This window comes from Micromys minutus (assembly GCF_963924665.1).
Source record: "Micromys minutus genome assembly, chromosome: 18".
NCBI lineage: Eukaryota > Metazoa > Chordata > Mammalia > Rodentia > Muridae > Micromys > Micromys minutus.
Genome location: NC_137953.1, coordinates 47,537,263 through 47,557,979, shown reverse-complemented (window position 1 = coordinate 47,557,979; position 20,717 = coordinate 47,537,263). Strand labels below are relative to the sequence as shown.

Here is a 20,717-nt window from a genome sequence, read left to right as displayed (position 1 = left end):
GCCCCATTGGTACAATTCTCTTTTTGTGTTTAATCTTGGTGGCTCATTGCAAAGTGTATTCACATCACTACTGAGATCCTCGAGTCTATAAACTTCAAGTAATATGTACCACCTGACCAGTCTGATCTGTGTACAGGGCCTACAGCTCATTAAGCTCTCTGATCACCCTCAGCATCTAAGTCCATCAAGGATTTTACACCTCCCCTGCATGTTGTGCCAAACCCCATCATCCTTAAAAGAGCCAAGAACAAAGTAGTTGATTCAGCAAAAAGAATTAATTGAACTTCACTGTAAAAAAAAGTTATACATGAATGACACTGGAACCCTCAAAGGCATCGAGTTTTCAAGATGGCCTATGAATACAGGGCTCTTCATCCTGGAAGAACTCTAGATAAGAGAATCTTTGTATTTTCCCATTGATGACAACGTAACCTTAGAACCAATAAACTCCTGGCAAAAAAATACATTTTCCTTAACAAGGTGTCAGCAATCCCCTCAAATTACCATGCAGAAGTGTTTGGTAAGAAACGGTATGTTCTTGTTCCAGGAGGCAGAAGGGCCTGCCTGTCCTAGAGTGTAACGGTGTACAGAGCCTCCGGGTGTCAAGCTGCTCCAATGGGTACAGAGTCCTTACTTGAAAGGGAAAGTGCCAGATGCAGACTGAGAAGGAACTTTGGGGACTGCATCATACTGCAGGTTCATCATACCTCTCTCCCTCCCTCCATTTTTTCTTCTTTCTTTCTGTCAAACATTTTTTTGAAAGTGCCCAATCCTGAGGAGGAAATGACACATTTTTGAGTGTTTAGGTCAATATGTTCAGTTTATGAGGCAATCATTGGATGATAAGATCTGATCCCCAAGACTTGATTAGAATCCAAAGTTTCTAACTTAGCACTCAAAGAATTACTACTGCATCCAGACATACATACTTAACAACTTAAGCAAAACTCATACATTTTAAAGACAGTAGTGTCCTAGCCCCCAGCACTGTTGATGAAGCTGACTCAGAACCAGATCTACTGATAATAATCTAGCTTTGTATTCTTGGGGCAAGCTGCTTTCGGCTTCAGGATATTCATAGAGAAGGCAGCCTCATAGTTACTTGTGAGAATAAAATGAGACAAATGTTAGTCTTTGTCTAATAACATACATATTTAATCACAATTGTTAAACAATTTATAGTTATCACAGAGAGGTGTGAAGCAGTATAGATTTGTCAATTAATTATATGCCAATAAAACTGTGAAAACAGAAAAAAAACTGCTCAAGGGACTTGAGCCAGTTCTGTGAGAACACTGGGCAGTCTTCTCTAGAGACTGCTCCAGGCTTCCTCTGGGCAAACTATCAGCCAGGGGTTAATAATACTCCTCTGGTCTCTTAAACAAGAATCATATTCATTAAGCTCCCTTTGGGCCACAAACTTACACATGACACTTTTTACTCTCAGGAGAGTTAAGAGGTTAAGGGTCTCATTTATCCCAACACTAACTGGAAAGTCTGTGACCTCTGACTACTGGGAAGTGAGGGCCTGTGAAAGTTTCAATAGCCATGATTTGGAAAACTGATTCCAGGAATAATAAAACTATGGTCTGGGAAAATTACACTTACCAAGCCTCACACACTAGTGAAAAAGAAGAGTATCTCAGACCCCTGGGGGACACACTAATACAAACACCTGGGAGGAGAAGACAAGACTCAGGACAATGACCTACTGATAACGAGTTAACTGAAATAAAACCAAGTAGCAAATGGGCGGTGCTACAGAAAAGAATGCATTGCACATGCTCAAATTGGCTAGTCCATACCTGCTGAACTTTGGATCAAAATGAACAGTTAAAGGAGTAAATAAGCCATCAGGCAAAGGTAGTCTGCCATAAGGACATCTTTGGAATGACACCCTAAAACTTGCTTTGGTCTTAGTGGTCCACAAGAATACAGGACCTTACACATAATACTGTGCTGCATGCCCAGATCCTTACAGGACTTGCTGAGGTTACATTCTTCACTGGTAACCGAGCATTAACTTGAAGGTATCATTTCATATAACTAAAAGGAAAGGTGTGTTCAAATCCACATTTAATCCACAGCAACCTGGACTGCACTGTAAAGAGATTCATCCTATCATGTTTTCTTATACTAAGCACCATCCAGTTCTGCACTTTACTATTTTTTAAAGCCAAGTATGTTCAGAAGTCCTAGTGGAAATGTTTATACAGAGTGTCTTTACAACCACTGGCAATATGAAAAAAATGCCTGACTGACAAAGTGACAGACTGGGTGTTCTTTGTGTAATCAGAGATGAAATCCACCTGGATAAAATGACACAGGTTCTCTAGAAATATCAACAAAAACTGGGCTTTATAGAACTGCGAGAAGCTGTGAGGTTGACTGACAGCAAAGTGAGTTTACAGTTATTGGGATTATGTGCACAATGAAAAAACATATGTCCTATGACGAAAACAACTCCATTTGATAAATTCTTGCAAATTTTCAAAGAGCTGCCTGCCATCTTATATTTTGGTAGGGGTATTACTTGGGGTAGCACCCAGGGTGTTTTGCATGCTACCCAAGCACTTTTTAGATTCTTGATTGTGGTTATTTTAAGAAGCCAGTGATACAGATATTACTTCCTCCCAGAGTCTGAGAAGAACAGACAAATGATGCCATAAAGGGACCTCTAAGTGGCACTTCTACAGACCAACCTTCACATCACATCAAAGTTAACCTGCTTGCTGAGAAAAATCCTAAGAATGGTCTTCCTACGTGTAAATGCTTATTTAAAAAAATTTATGATATGAAAATTATGTAAAATTTAATGTTCCTTCTGTGTACAGACTCTTTCATTTCCTTCCACATTACAGAGGAGAGACAGGAAGACAAAATGGGCCCATGTGAGCTAAAATGTGGGAATGTCATCATTAGTTTCTCCTCTAAATCATTCCATATCGGGTCTACTTGACAAATAATCCTCAAGCCAAACCCCCTTATACACTCTACCACCCATCTTTCTTAATTAATACCTGAATAATCTGTCCTCCTAGTTATAAGACCAAACATCGTTTCAGGTCCACTGCTAGCACCCTAGTTATAAAGTAAAGCCATGTCCCTCCAATTCCCTTTCTCTCCTCCCATCCCCAACAATGGGCTTGGCATGTATTCATTGTAATCTCAAACTTGCTATGTAGCTGAGGATGACGTTAAACTCTTGATCCTCCTGGATCCATCTCTCAAGGTTGGGCTTCCTGGTATTTGTCACTATGCCTTGCTTGATATGCCACTTCTAAATTAATCTTTTGCCAAGCCTCCCTTGCTTCAACTCTTGCCCAAGACAGACACCTGCTTGCAGATGATGCCACCTGGCCACTCTGCTTCCCACATGTGCCCAGGATACCCCATCTTAGGAGTGACATCGGCTTGCTTCCCTATGACTAAAGGCCTCTTTTCCCTGGTATCTCAACATAGAGATCTTTCGTCTCCACCCAATGCTGGGCTTATACCTTGGGCATGGGAGTCCCTACCCCCTACTCCCTACTAACTTACTGCTCTGCATACTATCCATGCTGCCTTACACTATGTACAACTGACTTTTTGCTAACTTTTAAGTTCCATGAAAGTAGATGTTTGGCTTATATGCATCTACTATATACATCTACCACATAAGTAACAATACCTGCATGAGATACATAGTTATCTTCAGAACACACAATAGATCCTTCTATTCAAGATATGTTCAGTCCCCATGACAGAAGGAGAGAATATGTTTGCACTACAAACAGATGCACTGAGCAGAAGGTAATGGTGTGTTTCTCTTTTTCCTACTTCTGATCAAATGTCATATTCTAAACAAAGGAAACCTTGGGTCTTAAACAGAGGGAAAGATTACTTTGCAATCCCATAGTTTCTACATAAAATTAATCTAAACAAACACTTGGCGGCACTGAAGGGGGTTCTGACAAGATGTTCAAACATCATTCTTAACTCCACTGGTTTCCATTCCTCCAGCCCTGACCCCTCCAGTGTGTCCTGGTCCACTCGGCATGCCTCCTCCTTTCTTACACCTCTCCTTTATATAGAAAGCTTCTGTTCCCATTCTTGAAGGAGACATTACGGTGTAAGCTGGAATTCAGTAAGAGGGAGTTTTCACTGACAGCATATCCTCAAACCAGGTAGGCATGTTGGAAAACATGGGTAATCCTAAGTATTTAACGGTGTAGGAAGGAAGATCAAAGAGGGTGACAAGTTCAAAGTCATCCTAGGATGTTCAGTAAATTCAAGACAGAGACACTTGTCTCAAAAAACAAGAAAACTGATGATTAGACAATATTTAAAACCCCAAAGACAAATGATAGTATCATATCTGAGAATGCATTGAAATATAACATGATATAAATAATGTTTGGCAATGCAGATTAAAACACATTATATAAGGTGAATTATGCGAGGAAATTATTTACTGAGTATGGAAAAACAACAAACAAATAACAGGAGTACACAAAATTAAGTTCTCATAGACAATGACCTACCTTTATAACTAGGTCATTGTCTAGTTATGACTTCACTTAACTAGGAAAAGGAACATCAGTGCTAGGTTGTTGGTTTATAAACAAATATACAGGCAGCTACAGATAGAGTGGGAAAAGAGAAGCTGCCACAGGAAATGGCCGTACCCTCTCCTCCAGTCTGGCCAGCTGCTCTTTGTAGAACGCATCCTGCTTCCGCATCACTCGGTCTTTCTCTTCCAGCTGCCGAGCCTAAAAAAGACACAAGGAATATGCTCTATTGAGAGAAAGCGAAAGCAACAACCAGGAAGCAAAACTCAGGCAGAAACTGTACGAGAATCATCATGAAGCTGACGGTTGTTGCAGTCCACTAGGTCTCTACCACAGGAAAGCATTAATAGGATGATGATTGCTGCATTTGTGTGTAAAGAATGAAACTGTATTGTGTTTTTCTTACTGTAACAGCTGTGTCCTACTTTGTCCATTTGGAAATGTCAGAATACAGCGTACAGCAGGCTGTCTTATTTAACTTCTCTTTCAAAGAGTAATTTTAAGACTAGGTACAATGAAACTTCTGACTCTTAGATACATGTTTGCTAACCCTAAATAAACAACCAAAAATGCCTACTTAAACCTTAGATTGAAGAACCCATGAAGGATCAATGTAACCTGTATGAAGTTACACACTTATTCCATTTCCCTATACATGAAGTAGGAGCCTGCTTTATTAAACAAACAGCCTGTGTTTTGAAAATTTAAAGATGATAAGAATAATAAAGTAACTTGAAACATTTGGTTATAATGTTAATTTTACAAGATCATATCTCATAAACTAAAAAAAGCAATAATATTCAATTCTTATAAAACAAAAGATATCTACTTGTGGATGCCTCAAGGTTAGTTAAAACGCAAACATACACTTTTAAAACTGTTGTGGTTATTCTGAATTATGATAAAGTGATCTTTGTTCCTAAAACAGAAGCAATCTCTCTTTATAATATTATCTCACACTAACAAAGTCATTGTAGTAACATCTTTGTGTTCAGTGAAGGTTAAATAGATGTTTGACTGTTACTTAGAAGAAATCAATGTATCTTGGCATTTCAGTCTTTGCCCATGTCTCATATTCCTTTGCAATGTGATCATGTGTTGCCAGAGTAACTGTTTGGTCAAGTTTCTGTTTAGTTTGTATCAATCCATTTGATCATTGCAGGTTTGTTCTTGTTACTTACTTTGTCTTCAATATCCTGCAGCATGTTGAAAATAAACAGATATTTAGCAATAGATAGAAATATAGATATTGAGATATTATGTATTTTTTCCATACATCTGGAAGATATTCATTTGCAAGTAAATAATCTATATTTTCTTGGTAGAACACAGTAAAAAGTTAACTAGTCTTTTAGGATTACAAAGAAAAAATGAATGTAGAAAGAATTTTTGACAGATGATGCTATGTAAGAAAAATATGTAACTTATCATTTAAAAAGAACAAACTAAATTTAATATGAATACTCAAAATACAAATAAGTAAAAATGGAAAATGACTGGATTCATTCACATTGGCCCATTTCAAATAGGTCAATATCCAAAAGGACAAAAATCCTAAGATATAACTGTAAAGTTAACATTATACCAATATAGGCCTCATCCTTCTTAACAAAATCCAACGTGATATAACATAGAGACTGGTGATTCACATCTATTTACAGATAATAACCATTAGAAAAACAACACAGCTACACAATCAAAGAATATGGATAAAAAATTATTGCATTATTCATCTGCTAAATTGACAAAATGCAAGATTATAATCATCAATATTGGTAAGAATACAGGAGGGTTTTCATCTATATTGTTTGTCAGAATATTTAAATGGTCTAACAATTTAGCAATTCCAGCAGCATGAAAGCAGATTCATCACAAGGCTGCTGGGGGCCACAAGGAAAAAAACCCAGATCAATTCAATACCTAAGTAATGTACACACTAGAAAAATAATACATACACTAAAAAGAGAGAGGAGAAGACTATTAAAAACAGGTACATTTTAACCAATTTTGAATTTTATTTTTCATAATTTTCATATTTGTTAAGATGCAATATCAATTGTATTTTATGTGTGTAGATGGTATATATTATATATTTATCAAAATTCGGAGCTGAGAATCAAAAATGCAACCCACTACAAAAACTTTAATGGTCAATAAAAACTAAGCATATTTAAATATATAAAACACTCATTTGCCTGTCAACTTGACACAGTCTAGCATGACCTGAGAGGCAAACCTGTGATGGAGAAACCGCCTGGATCAGACTGGCCTGTGGGAGGGCCCAGCCTGCTGTGGGCAGCACCATCTTGTAAAGCCTCTATACAGGTGGTCCCTAGGCTAAAAGTTAGGTTGGCATGAGCTGCAACTGAGAGCAAGCAGTTTCTGTTGTGCCTCCTGGGCTGTGAGTCGGTTCTCGGGTCAGAGCAGCAAGCAGCCTGCTCTCAGGTTCTTCCACTGACTTCTCTCAGTGACGGGCTTGTGTGATGGGGTGTCACCTGGAAGTGTAAGATGACATGAACTCTTTCCTCCTCTAAGTTGCTTTCGATCTGTGTTTTAATCACAGAAGGAAACCAGAACAGATATGTTCATAAATATTCCGTTACTCTTATTGATAGACAATTTTATTTTTAGTCATTCGTCTGTAGCAGGTATTAAAATTAAAAAGTTAATTTACCTAAGATATATGATATTCATAAAAGAATTATGTAAATCAACAATAAAGGAAGAACAACAGAATTTAAGCAAACAAGATAAGGCTCAACAACAGAAAAGTAATTACAAAGATTTTAGCAAAAATAATAAAATCAGAGATTTTGACTCAGTCATATGATCAGGCATTAGAGACCATATAAAAGGCTGACGTTTTAGAAAATAACTTAAATAATCCAAATATTAACTGTGGGGGGATAGATGGCGACAGTAGTGAAGATGGCCGCTCACTTTCCGTAAGGCGGGACTGAGAGCAGCAGAGGACTGCGTGCACGCTCTGAACACGCACAAGGTGTAGAGCCGAAGTGCTAGCAGCAGTGATGTACCCAGAGGACTGCACTTCTCACCCGCACTACTCCTTACTGTGCGCAATGAACAGTCCTTACTCTTCCCTAATCCCCAAAAATGTAAATAAAAACATGAGTATCTTGAACTATGAGAGGAGAACATTAACTGATCTAGAATTTTTTGTTTGTTTGAAACAGGGTTTCTCTGTCTAGCCTGGCTGTCCTCAATTTGCCTGCCACTGCCTCTTGACTGCTGAGATTAAAGGTGTATGTCACCACCACATGGCTCATACTCTTCAAAAGAATTGTTTTTAATTATAATATCAGCTCCTAGTAGCTTCCAATATAATCTGAATCAAAGCTCAGACAACATGCCCGTCCTTTAAGGGGCAGGTGTGCTGGAATTAAAGGTATGCCCCACAACATCCATCCTGATACAGGCCTTTAAAGAGTAAGTATTAATTAATGATAGTTCACAACTTCAAATTTTATTTTAACAACTTGAACATCTATAGATAGTAGAGAAATTACTTCCCTAAACCTGATGTATTAACACCTACTTTTCCTTCCATTCAAAGTACATTTTCCAACACGGTTATTAAAATAATAATACAGAAAAAATTTTTAGATTGTCCTATCTAGATTGTCCTATCTAAAAAAATGCAATGAGTATGTGCTATAAGGATATTTTTTAAAACACTAGGAAAATTCAATATTGCAAATGTATTGTTGAGTCTTACTGTGAATATAGAAACAATGAACAAATTTGACGATTTTGAAGAACTGTTTGCCACCTAAAATGGATGAGCAGAGGCATAAACACTTGAAGAACTTAAAGTTATACAGAACATGTAGGAAGCAGATGCTAAAGGCCTAGGAGGCGTCATCGCCAAAGACCTGACAGCATCAGACTATAAGCAACCATCACAAATCTCCCTCAACTGCACACACAATCAATATTGTGAGATGCACTGGGGAGAAGAGCTAAGCAAGGAACACGGCCACAACACTTCAGAGGCACATTGCTTTGAAACAGTTAATGGGATGCTGGGAGGAAAAGTCACACGATATGAATCCTGAAACTTAAATAAGCCGAGAATACATTGGCTAAGCTAATGGCTGTTGAGGATGGAGAGTCACACTTAGCTTAGGAGAAAGCAGTAAACTAACTGCAGAGAAATAAAAGTTCAGACACAGAGTCATTGTAAATGAACAAATAAAAACAAAAAGGATTACAACATTATTTGCTATTAAGGCAGGATCACTTCTTGAGGAAAAGATGAATATGAAGTCTTTTCCCATGAGTGCTTGCTATTTCTAGAAGAAATCTATACCATTAGTTCCCAGATTGTGCTAGGTTTGGTACAACATGATTGGAAATCTAGTCTCCCATAATCAAGAGAATCAAAAGAAGGAAAAAAAGAAAAAAAGAAAAAAAAAGAAAAAAGAAAAGAAAAGAAAAAGAAAAAGAAAAAAAGAAAAAGAAAGAAAATCAAGTTTTATGAACCCCAAGCAATACTTTGACGTTTTAACTCATGTTGGTCGCTAGGTTAAACATTAGCGCACACACACTTACCTCTTTATAGATTTGTCTCTTTTCAGACAAAGTTTGAAGGTGCTTCACACACAACAAAAGATACACTAAAGCGAATACACGAGAATGCAGGGACATGGGCAAGACACAGAGTGCTGATAGGAACTTTACCTTCCCACGAATATTCTTTGGAAAATCTTCATGGCTCAAACTTTTTGGCATCGTCATGCCCTCTTAGCTGTGATATGGTTCAGGGATGGCACAAAATGATGGCACTAGGAACTCAGCGATGTCACAATAACTTAGTCACAGTGTGGGGTGTAAAAGCCTTTGAAATGCTAGGGCTGGTGTTGAAAGCAAAGCAGGCGCCTGCTCAGTGTTCTTAAGATGACCCCATAAATCAGACATCACTAGGGCTAAGAAAAGGCAATACTGTTAAAGTTTATTCTAAGTCTTTGGCCCTTCTGAAATACAGACATAATGAGCTGGGAGTCACAGTGACAGGGATAATCTGTGGCCAGGTGGGTCTATCTGTCCTCACAATCCATGGATAAAGATAAGCAACTATGAGCAGCAATGGTAATTTATTCCTTGTCAAAATTATGTAAAACATAATATGCATAACCTCAACAAAATTATATGAGAAAAGCAAATATAAAAGGGTACAACTTAGCACACACTTCAAGAATGCACCAGAAGCTATAGAAGATCATCACTGAGTAGTAGTAATGTGCCAGAGTAACCTGTACTCAACAAGGTACACACTAGAATCCTGTTATAAATGGGAAATTATATAGCATTTACTGGGCCTTTATAAGAGGACTGATAGCTAATGCCCACTGTTAACCTAACTAAAGAGAAGGGTATAAGAGACTAGCAGAGCACACCTCTGTGTTTCTGTACATTCCTTTCCAGAGATGACTGAGAGGTGACCTGGCCTGAACGTAGACAGTACAGCTCGGGGGCCAGGTGGAATAGGTGTGAGGAAAAAAAGGGAGACAACAGAGGCACACATCCCTACTGTGATGGATTGATACCACTAAAGTGTGAGCCAAAATATGTCTACCTCATCCCTAATTCCTTCTCGTCAGGTAAACGATAGCATGCTGGAGTGCCAGGCCAGTGGCACGTATGATACTTAAAGCACATGTATACTAAGCCACACCCAAAGGTGACCTTCAAGACTAGCTTATCTCAATGAACTTACACCGGCTAGCCCACTGTCAATATTGTTACACTCTTCAGTGACTGCTAAGAGTGTAAGTCATAGCTTAGGATGCTCACCAAGACTTATGTCTGCTACAGAATACAGGGGAGATAAAAGCCTACGCCTCTAACAGAACTCTTTTTTAAAATTTTCATATTGAGAATCATATTCGACCCTTCCATTCCCTACCCACCCAAATTTATATTCTTCCTGTTTCATAAAACAATCAAACAAAAACAACACAAAGGCTCAACAACTGTGGGGTGTGATTTGTTTTAGCTAACCACTAAGGTCTTCCCTGGAGAGCTGCTGCTAGACCCCACTTCAGTCTATTAAAGGAAAACTGATTTTCCTGATTCTAGCAGCTCTCAATTTGAAACAGCCTCTTGGTGAGGGTGGGGTGAGACTTCTAACAGATTCTTTAACTGAATTCTAGAACTCCAACAACCCCCTAGCATTGTGTCAAGTCAGTTTCTTTTGATTATTTTGTCCTTGTGGAGTTCCAAGAACCCTATTTCCACTTTTTCTGTGGTAATCACAAATTATCAACAGCCAACTGGAAACATCCCCTGCCCTTTGTGCTGTTTATTCTCTGGGAAGAACAAAGCAAGTACAAAGGCAGTGGTTCTGTAAATAAAAAAAAAGAAGACAAACAATGAACAGAAGAGATGGACCAAGGCATTCCTTTTAGACAGTGATGTTCACTTCACACATTTCTGCTTCTCTCTTCAGCTCAGTTTCCAAATCCTTACAAAGTATAAATTAAACACTAGTGGAAATCTAAAATTTATGGGCATTCCCTAATTTTTTTTTTAATTGTGAAAGGGATTAACCTATTAATCTCTCATTTTTAGTGTAATTGTATATTCAAATCTTACTGTTATTACCACTTGGTAAACAAACTTTGATAACATCGTTTACAGTAGTTCTTTTTATCTTTGTCTTCTTTTGCATGTTTTCTCACCCACCATGCATGTCCTTGATTCTCAACTCTCTGGGGCAAGAATCAAGCAAGACTTTTCTCCTCCTCTGTCTATATTCTTGGCTCAACCTAAGTCAATACTTCATGGATGCACAAAAGCAGTATCCAGGATCAAGTGGCTGTTAACTGAAAAGCCATGCAAAGCTACAGCATGCACATTGCACATCGTGTGGTGTTACTCAGGCTAACAACAAAAGGTAGCGCCAACATCTGGCAATCAGGAATTAAAAAAAAAAAAAATCTTCCTGGTAGGATCCCAAAGCTAAATGGGTGATTCTGCAAAGAATGTCATTCAGTCATATGAATCTTGATCACAATAACAGCACAATGGCTAGTGGAGTGGAATTTTATTAGTGAACACATTGATTAATTATCATACTAGAGGTTAGATATAGATAGTTTTATTTCTAAAAACTTATCTTTAGTTTATGTGTATGTATGTGCACATGTGTATATGTGTGCAAGTGTCAAGAGAGCATTAGGTGCTCTGGAGCAGGAGCAACAGGTGGTTGTGAGTCACCTGATCTTGAATGCTAGAAACCAAACTCCAGTCCTCTACAAGAACACTATTAACTCTTGAGCCATCTCTCCAGCCCACAGTTGGGGTTCTTAGTAAATGAAAGTTGTCAAATCCTTGAAAGCAAGTTACAATATAAAGACCCTCTTTCTGTGTTAACAGGCTATTCATCTTCAAAATGCCTACAGCTCAGGGATGGCAGGAATGGTATATGAGAACCTGTTTAAGACAGTCTTGTATAAGTCAATGACTGAAGACAGAGATCCTTACTTGGGACACTTCTGACATGTGGACCATGATTCACTGCTGTGGAAGCAGTCCTGTGCATCACAGTATATGCAGCAGCATCTCCGACTATGACCTCCAACCCAAAAGGATCATGACCAAATTCCTCTCCAGCCACGGCCAATGTTGCCTGTCGAGAACGGCTGTTCTAAGGATTGGTAGTTGTTTGAGCTCAATGGTCAGCAGCTCTTCCACCCCTGGGGAACCATTTCAGCAAAGAACAGAAAATTGGGACATCACTGATTTTACAAAACGGGGTCTCTGAATAACATTGTGCCTGCTTGCCAGTAAGTATCAATATATATTGGAAAACTGGACAGAGAACTGGCTGCACCAAAACCTCACAGCAGGGCTACCCTGAAAAGATAATGCTCATGAGATGTATTCGGGATGTAATGAATCCTATTCCAATCAGAGAGCCACCTAGAAATTTGGATCTATTATGTCTGAGCTAAAAGAATTAAAAAGATGCCTGAGCATACTCCTGTGATTCCATGTAAAATAAGACTCAAAGCCTCTATCATATACAAGATTCTCAAGCCTCTAAACTCATGTTTGGTTCAGGTAGGACATTCAGCTGACCTGAGTTGGAACTGGTTTAAGCTTAGTCTGTTTGGGCTGTGTTATCTGTGTCAGACTCCCTGAGAAACCTTTTACATGTCACATTTGAGAACAAAGCACAGTTCATGTCTACCATACCTTGCAAATTTCATGTTATAGAGTAGTAAGAAGTTTCAACATGGAGCTCAAACAAACAGCCTCAAGAGTCCAGGCTGTACAGTTAGAAATTTGCTTTCAACATCCACTTTAAGAACACCAGCTGCATTCCCAGTGTCTAAGAAAGACCAGATAAATGCTAAATCAAAATGGACTCAGCTGAGTGGTGGTGCCTCACGCCTTTAATCTCAGCACTTGTGAGGCAGAGGCAAGTGGATCTCAGAGTTTGAGCTAGCCTGGTCTACAGAGTGAGGTCTAGGACAGCTTGGGCTACAGAGAAACCCTGTCTCAAAAAACTAAACCAAACCAAAAATAAACCAAAACAATAAGTGAAACTGACTGTTAGGGCTTCAGAAGAGTATTCTCTAGCTCTTGCTACTTGCTACTACATGTTTATGAAAGACATGGTGGAAAATGAACACATATCATGTCTAAAAGGCCACGGTGAATCAAATTCAGAAGCCGAAGGCAGGAAGCAAGTTCTATCTTACCCACACCCCACCCCATCTGTTGGGTAGATAATCATTACAACACTGAAAACCTTACAAGGTGAACATTAGTTGCAAGAAGACAACATAGTAAAGGACAGAAGCTAATGCATAAATGCACAGGCTTGCAACAGCAAGGGACACTCTTCACCAAGTGCAGCCACAGCAGACATCAGTGCTATCAACCATTAACCGTTTCCATCACACGGAAAGCAGGTGCTCTTAACTGAACTACAGCTGAGGTGGCAGTGTGAAGAAGCCTGAAGCATTTGGAGTTGTGTGAATTAGGTGCAATTATACTGAAATGCATTTATTTTCTTATTCCATGGTGAAGAAGAAATGTCTATTTCCAAGCATTTGTATATAATCTTGTTTTACCCTGAACATTACAAAGCTCCGATTCCCTGAAAGAGAAGCAAGCTAAACTGCACTATCTGGGCCAAGTCATTCAGTGTGACTGATCTGACAAATAAATTGGACAACAACACAGAAACAATTACTATAAGACTACTGAATTCCTTTTCTCTGGATGAACTTAAATTTGTTCCATTTAAATTTAGATTTAATGTTCACACTATGAAGAACAATTGGCTAGTCAACAGCTCTTACAATCTGTTTCCCAGATGAAGCTGGAGACAGGCAGACAGACACACACACACACCAGGGTCATCTAGGTTATTGTATGGGCAGGGAGACTCATTGACTAAGGGAATGATGGAAGGTCAGTAACTAAGTTGGTTCTGGGACTCCTATCTCCTGTCAGCCATTTATTTTCCAACATTCTGGAGTGACTTCTTTCTGTGCTGGTTTAAAGTTAAGGGAAGACCATGTAAAAATGACTCACCTGAAGGACTCAGTGGTTAAGGACACTTGTGCTCCTACAGTGGGTTTGGTTCCCAGCACACACATGATGGCTCCCAGTCGTCTACAATTCTGTCTCAGGGGACCTGACACCCTCTGACCTCCACAGGCACTAGGCACACACATGCATGCATGACGGCAAACTACTCATGCACGTGTGGCAAGTAAGTACTAAAAACTTTAAGAATGGAATTTGGCAAACTCTCTTGGGGATAAAAATTATTCTTAATAAAGCAACCACTTTTAACTGAAGTATCAGAGTAGGTAGGCCTTCATAGAATTGTAGCCCAATAACAATTTTAGGGGCTGGAGAGAAGGCTCAATGGTTAGGAGCACTGACTGTTCTTCCAGAGGTCTTTGAGTTCAATTCCCAGCAACCACATGATGGCTCACAAGCATCGGTAATGAGATCTGATGCCTTCTTCTCGTGTGTCTGAAGACAGCTACAGTGTGCTTATATACAAGAAATAAATAAATAAATAAAATTTAAAAATAGAAAAATCTATACACATATAATGATATTTACCAATTTATATTTTAGTATCTTTAACCAGTTATAAAAAGCTTAAGTAACACAACCACACAAGAAAGATTGAATATAAAACAATGTGAACATCAAAATTCTTAATGCCCATATTTTTATTTTTGACTTATTTATTTTATACATGCATCCACTCAGTCAGTTAAGGGAAAAAATGCAGACAATAGCTATGTAGGAAATCCATGGCTAAAGGAAGCATTTAGTGAACACAGAGTCTATTACTCTTCCCACTAAGTTCCCCAGGCAGAATCTTCTCTAGGTTTGGATCTAACAATAAGGAGCAACCTCAGGACTGTGATTAGGTTATGCCTGCTAGGAAGTGAAAATAATATTAACTGCCTGACAGGACTATCCTGTCTGCTTTATGGTTCTAGCTATCATCTTAATTATAGATTGCCACTTATGAAAGTGATTTTCATTAACCCATCACTTGACCAGATACATGAAAGCACCTAACATCTGCACAGCCAGGTACTAAGCAGTCAGACAGAAGCACAGAACAAAGTGACCCTCGCCCTTAAGCTTCTAAAGCAAGTGCAAGTAAAGTCTATGTTAAAATGATTTTAGTAGTAAATGGAAGTTGCACCTTATGCATACTGCCCTGTTATTAAATACACTCATTAAGGGTCCATACTCAGGGGTACAGGAGCACGGGCAGGCTTGGGCAAAAATATTCAAACATATAGATAAAGCATTATTTATGAAAAAATATCAAGGCCCTGGGGTACAGAAGATCATATAGCTAATGATACCTGAGATAGGATGTGCATAATAATAATTAGTTCATATTCTAAAGCTAAAATACTACATATCTTCAAACATCCCTTTAAACTATCCCTGAATAATAATAATATATAAAAAATTAAAAACTTTAATACATTACTTCAAACACATCAACCAGTCCAGGTCCCTAGCATGCGTGCAAGCATGTCCACACATGTACATGTGCGTGTGCACACATTTACAATGGACAAATATGCAAACCAACACGAACTGAAATATTCCCTGAAGGCAACAGTCACGTATGTTCAGCATAAGAACCAAGACCGAGACTCAGTAGTATGATGAGAGAAATAGTTTGCTAGAAGTTTCCTTGGTTCTTTAGCAATTTAGAATATTAGCCAACCACACTCATTTTTTAAAGATGTTGAATGTTATGTGACTCTGCCATTTATTACCTTGCAGAGAATATTCTAGGCCACAGTAAAGAACTGGTGCTTTTTCCATCTGAACTAAAAAGACAGCCTGTTTGCTTTGAAAAATGGCTATTCCCTGCCATTAATCTGAAACTAAAACAAGCAGTGTAATGACGTTACAAGCTAACGCCTCCTCTGCCTGCCACTGTGCTAAGAAGGTCATAAATGACCTTTTATAATTTCAACAAAAGTTTTTTCATAAAACTCTAAAAAATAGGTTTATATTTTACTACTAATGACATGTGAAATTATTAAAACCAGACACTGCGCCCCTGCAGTGTGCCAGGCTGGTTTAGGCATTGGAGGAATTCCTTCCCAAGCCCCCCTCTCTGTTGCCTTTTTTCTTTTCCTCTGGTGTGAGATGAATCTGGCAGTAATGACATGATCAAGGAAGAGCTGACGAATGGCTGGGAAATCTGCAATAGACTGCTGAGCTGGTCTTAGCAACAAGCTGTCCTTTGTCCTGGTGGAGCTTTCTGTCACCTGAGATCACCCGCATCTTCAAGAGATAAAATATAACTTAAAACCACTCACTGATCTATTGTCAATATAATTCCTGGAATCCTTTGGATGAGAACGTTCCCAATGTAGTTGGTAGAATGGCCTGGCTAACTCTATTCAGCTCTAAGCAAGCACACACAGTATAAGCAAATGACACAGTTTGGGACAATCTATAAAGGATGCTAGGGCATTCTGAATAGTTTTTTTTTTTTTTTTTTTTTTTTTTTTTAATTACCAAAGAAATCATATACATGTTAAAAAGCTAAATACTAAAACAACGGACTCATCTGAGAAACAATACAAACTTAATATACCTACCCATTTATTCAACAAGTATTCAGTAAAATCCTCTTTTGTGCCAGTCTCAGACACTAAACTAGACAAATGGATCATAATAAATAACTAACCTACCACACCTCATTCAATGACCATAAGGTATTCTGCCAAAGCTCCCATTTACACACAAAGCCATGAAACCCTCAAGAATCTATTCTTGTAGATGAGTGTAATTTTTCAAGAACTTACAAAAGAGTGGAAGGGGATCAGTATAGAGGTTATCTGCACAAACACCATTCGTAAAAGATTACATATGGCGAGGATAACAGATGCTGTAGGAAAAGGAAGGAGCAAATCAGATGGACTGGAACGTGAGAGCTGAATGAGCAGGATTTAGATGATCAGAGATGTGAGTTAAAGCCCATCTTAAGAATGGTGACAATAAATAGAGAGCAATGGAGGAAAAAGGCAGTCTCAGCAGGTATGTCAGCTGGAGTGGGAATACAGTAAGTGGGAACCTTTGCTGCATAGAGATCATTACTCTCTCTCTCTCTCTCTCTCTCTCTCTCTCTCTCTCTCACACACACACACACACACACACACACGCACACACAAATGTACATGCACACATAACACAAAAATACAAGGAAAAATATTTGGTGAGAAGGCAGCCAGCAGATATTCGGAGGGCAGATAGAGCAGGCAAGGGTAACTGAAAGATGTATGAACCATGTCCAATGACATACATGTATGACCATGTCAAAATATAACCCATTATTCTATATAACCTATTATTTTATATGCTAACAAAAAATGATTGTTTTTTAAAGTAACTATGAGTTTTTCTCCGTCTATTAAAATGACCATAAGATTGTTGTCCTTGCTTCTAGTCAATGTGCTTTACTGAATCTATTAATTTACATGCGTTGAACATTCCTGTATCCCTACAGTGAAGCTGGACTGACCGTGCAGCAGCATGACCTTCTGAGTGTGCTGTGAATCTGGTTCGCAAGTATCTTCTAGAGGACTTTTGCACTTGTATCCAACAAGGAAACTGGCCTCTAGCTTGTTGTGACTGTATGCTTTTCCAATTTTGCCATCAGGGCAATAGTAGCTCCGAAACATTCTTACCTTTCTATTTTTTTTTTTTAATTTTACTTTAAACTTTATTTTATGTATCTATAAAATAACAAACATTACAACAAACAGACATACACACACAGACACACACAAAACTAACTAGACTTGAAGACTATAGAACTCAATGAACGTCTACAGTTAGAGCACTTTTGAAAAGCATTGGAATTAGTAGTTCTTTAAAGGTGTGGTAGAGTTCAACAGAGAGTCTATGTGGCCCTGATGTCCTCACGGCTGACAGATTTTTATTGCTGCTTCAATCTCCTTGCTATTTTAGATCTCTTTAGGTGTCATATTCTGGTTTGATTTTGATAAAAACTTACTTCAAGTTTGGGTCAAGAACAGATAGGATCCTTTAGGCTCTGGAATACTTCACAAAATAAAAGATGAGCCTAAAAGGATATATCCCTGAATTCAGTAGCTCGAGGAAAGCTATTTCTAATAATAAAAGCCAATAAGCAAAACACAGTTGCATGGCTCTCCAAAGTTTATAATGTCCTTTATATTCATTATGTCATTTAATACAAATTTTAAAATAATGCATACAACATAACAGAGGACTAGAAATGAAGAAATAAAACACTTTTTAAAGTTGCCATGACAGGCTTATGGTAGAGTAAGGAGTACATCCTGGGTAACAGAAGCAAACTGCATTAGCCATGTCACTCAGGAAGAAGTACTCAAGACCTCCTAAAAACTCAATTACTCTTTTATTATTAATTTAAACCTGACATCTCAAAGGCAGGTTTCCTTGGCCACTGTCTTTTATAAACTTCATAGCACCTGTTCTACAACATACACTTCACTAAGTCAGACACAGAAAACCCTAGTCATGAGCTGTGTTCCTACACTGTTTGAGGGCAAAGCAAGACTGAGAAAATAATCAGAAGCATGCTTGTCAATAAAATTTTTATATTAAATTCGTAAATTTTATATGAAATAAATAACAAACTATAAATGGTCAAAATAAGTGTGACTGAGTGCTTATTAGCAAGAGCCACATCTTGTTTCCACTATAGAAGAGCCTAGCATGGGCCTACAAGAACCTAACAGGTGTTCGAGGTGACAACGGTCAGACTTCCTCTAGCTTCTATGAATTTTGACATTTCCCAGGTTCCTGACATGCCCAAGAACTGAATGCTTATTCTTTGTGACCAACCTTCTTATACATAAGAACTTTTAATATTTTAAAAACTGGATTTCTGACAGTGACATAAAAAATAATCAGTAAATCTTCTGCTCCCCCTCTGTGTGTTTGTCTCTCAATTCAATACAATATATTTCTGGGTGACATTTTCTCTGTGTCCCTTGAGCCAAGAACTAGCTCTGTGCAAGAGGCTTTCTATCCTACTCCTCTAATACAACCTGACCTCCTAACTTTATCAAACAGAACAGAGCTGTACACTGGAGAGAGGGAAGGGTTAACAATTAAGGTGCCCCATAGACGTTGCAGATGGAAGCAGCAGCATTATAATTCCTCACTCCTATCCTCATGGGAGATGATGCTTAGACACCCCTGAACTTTACCACCATATATGAGTAGTGCTCACAGTCCTACACAGTAGTACTCACAAGCACAACCCACTGACAGGGGCAGACTGGCAGTTTGTAAGATTACTGTCCTGCCTTCAGACACACTACAGGTTAAAAGGGTAATGCAGGAAGATGGAAAAAAAAAACAGAAGGAACAGGAAACTAAAGGCTAAAGATAATGAATCAGATATAATCACTGAGTAGGCTCAAGAGAAAGCAAAAGCCATTCCCCAGCTATAAAGAATCAAGGGTCAGAAGGATGTGGAGACTTACCAAGAAAAGTTAGAAGAGATGGGGTAGCAGTGACTGGATAGCCTTAGGAAGCACACTTCACATCCTAACAAATACCTCAATACTGAGGAAGAAGAAAAGGTAGACTGCACTCTGAGAATTAGGACTGACAGAGGCAAGATGGGAATCAGTACAGCCCAGGGTATATCTAGATGGCTTAGCAGTCTCATGGAAATAGGGACCACTCCACAGCTTGACCGAAGTACTTCTTGGTGTCACCTTCAGGCAAAAAGCAGAGGAGACAGTTTATAGATAACCTTGAGGGAAGAAAAGAGTGACTCACACAGTGACTATGGCATTAAGCAGCCATCAGGATGCAAGCATGTCATGGGAGACAGTGACAATAGACTCATAAATGATCTGCAGAATAAAAAGCCATCAGTTCCATGAAGTGTAAGAGAAGGAGAACCAAGACCCCATAAAGAAGGTGACTGTCATCTCAGTGCCAAAACAGAGTATGCTTTTCGAAGTACTGGGCTTGTTAACAATGTATGATAATTACTTCATTTCTTGCATTGACAATAAAAGAAAAAGTGGTAGATATAATTTTCTCACCTGGCAATTATTAAACTGATTCTAAAAAACATTTTTCTTGTGTCCATGTGTGACAGTGGGTGCACATGAGGCAGGAGGGAGTCAGGTCTGGCGCTGAAGTTACAAGGGGCTGTAACGTGTTTAACGTGGATGCTGGGAAACAAGCATGCTTTGACTGCTGATACTAGCCACTTTAAAACTATGTTTTTTAATGTAACTGATGCCCAACTCAAGTTATAGTCTCCTTCAGAAAAAAAATAGTACTGTGAAATTCTGTGTGTCACTGTACTTGAGGTACATTTCCAGGTCAGCTTTTTACCCCACCAACTAGTGTGCTCTTCTGGACTGTGACTTCACAGACACAAATTTTTGGTTCTCTGTATTTCTTTTCATACTTTCTATATCCCCATAGATCTACGCAAGTCAAATTTTGACCAATTTCCCAATAGAAGTCTTAGAAATAAATGATTAATTGAATATAAGTTAACCCAACTTAAACAAGTCACAGGAAATTAAGTTAGTTAATAGTCATTAACCTGTCCTTCTCTACCAATTGTATTCTTTTTCTTCC

At 38.5% G+C, this 20,717-nt stretch overlaps 1 protein-coding gene across 1 annotated transcript in view; it reads right to left on the bottom strand.

The window, feature by feature from the left end:
* CHCHD3 (coiled-coil-helix-coiled-coil-helix domain containing 3) overlaps positions 1-20,717 on the bottom strand; it is a 236,032-nt gene that overhangs the window by 83,328 nt on the left and 131,987 nt on the right. Inside the window, exon 5 of the mRNA XM_080932626.1 lies at positions 4,668-4,751. Within this exon, the coding sequence (XP_080788752.1) occupies positions 4,668-4,751 (84 nt within the window). The remainder of the gene's footprint in view (positions 1-4,667; positions 4,752-20,717) is intronic.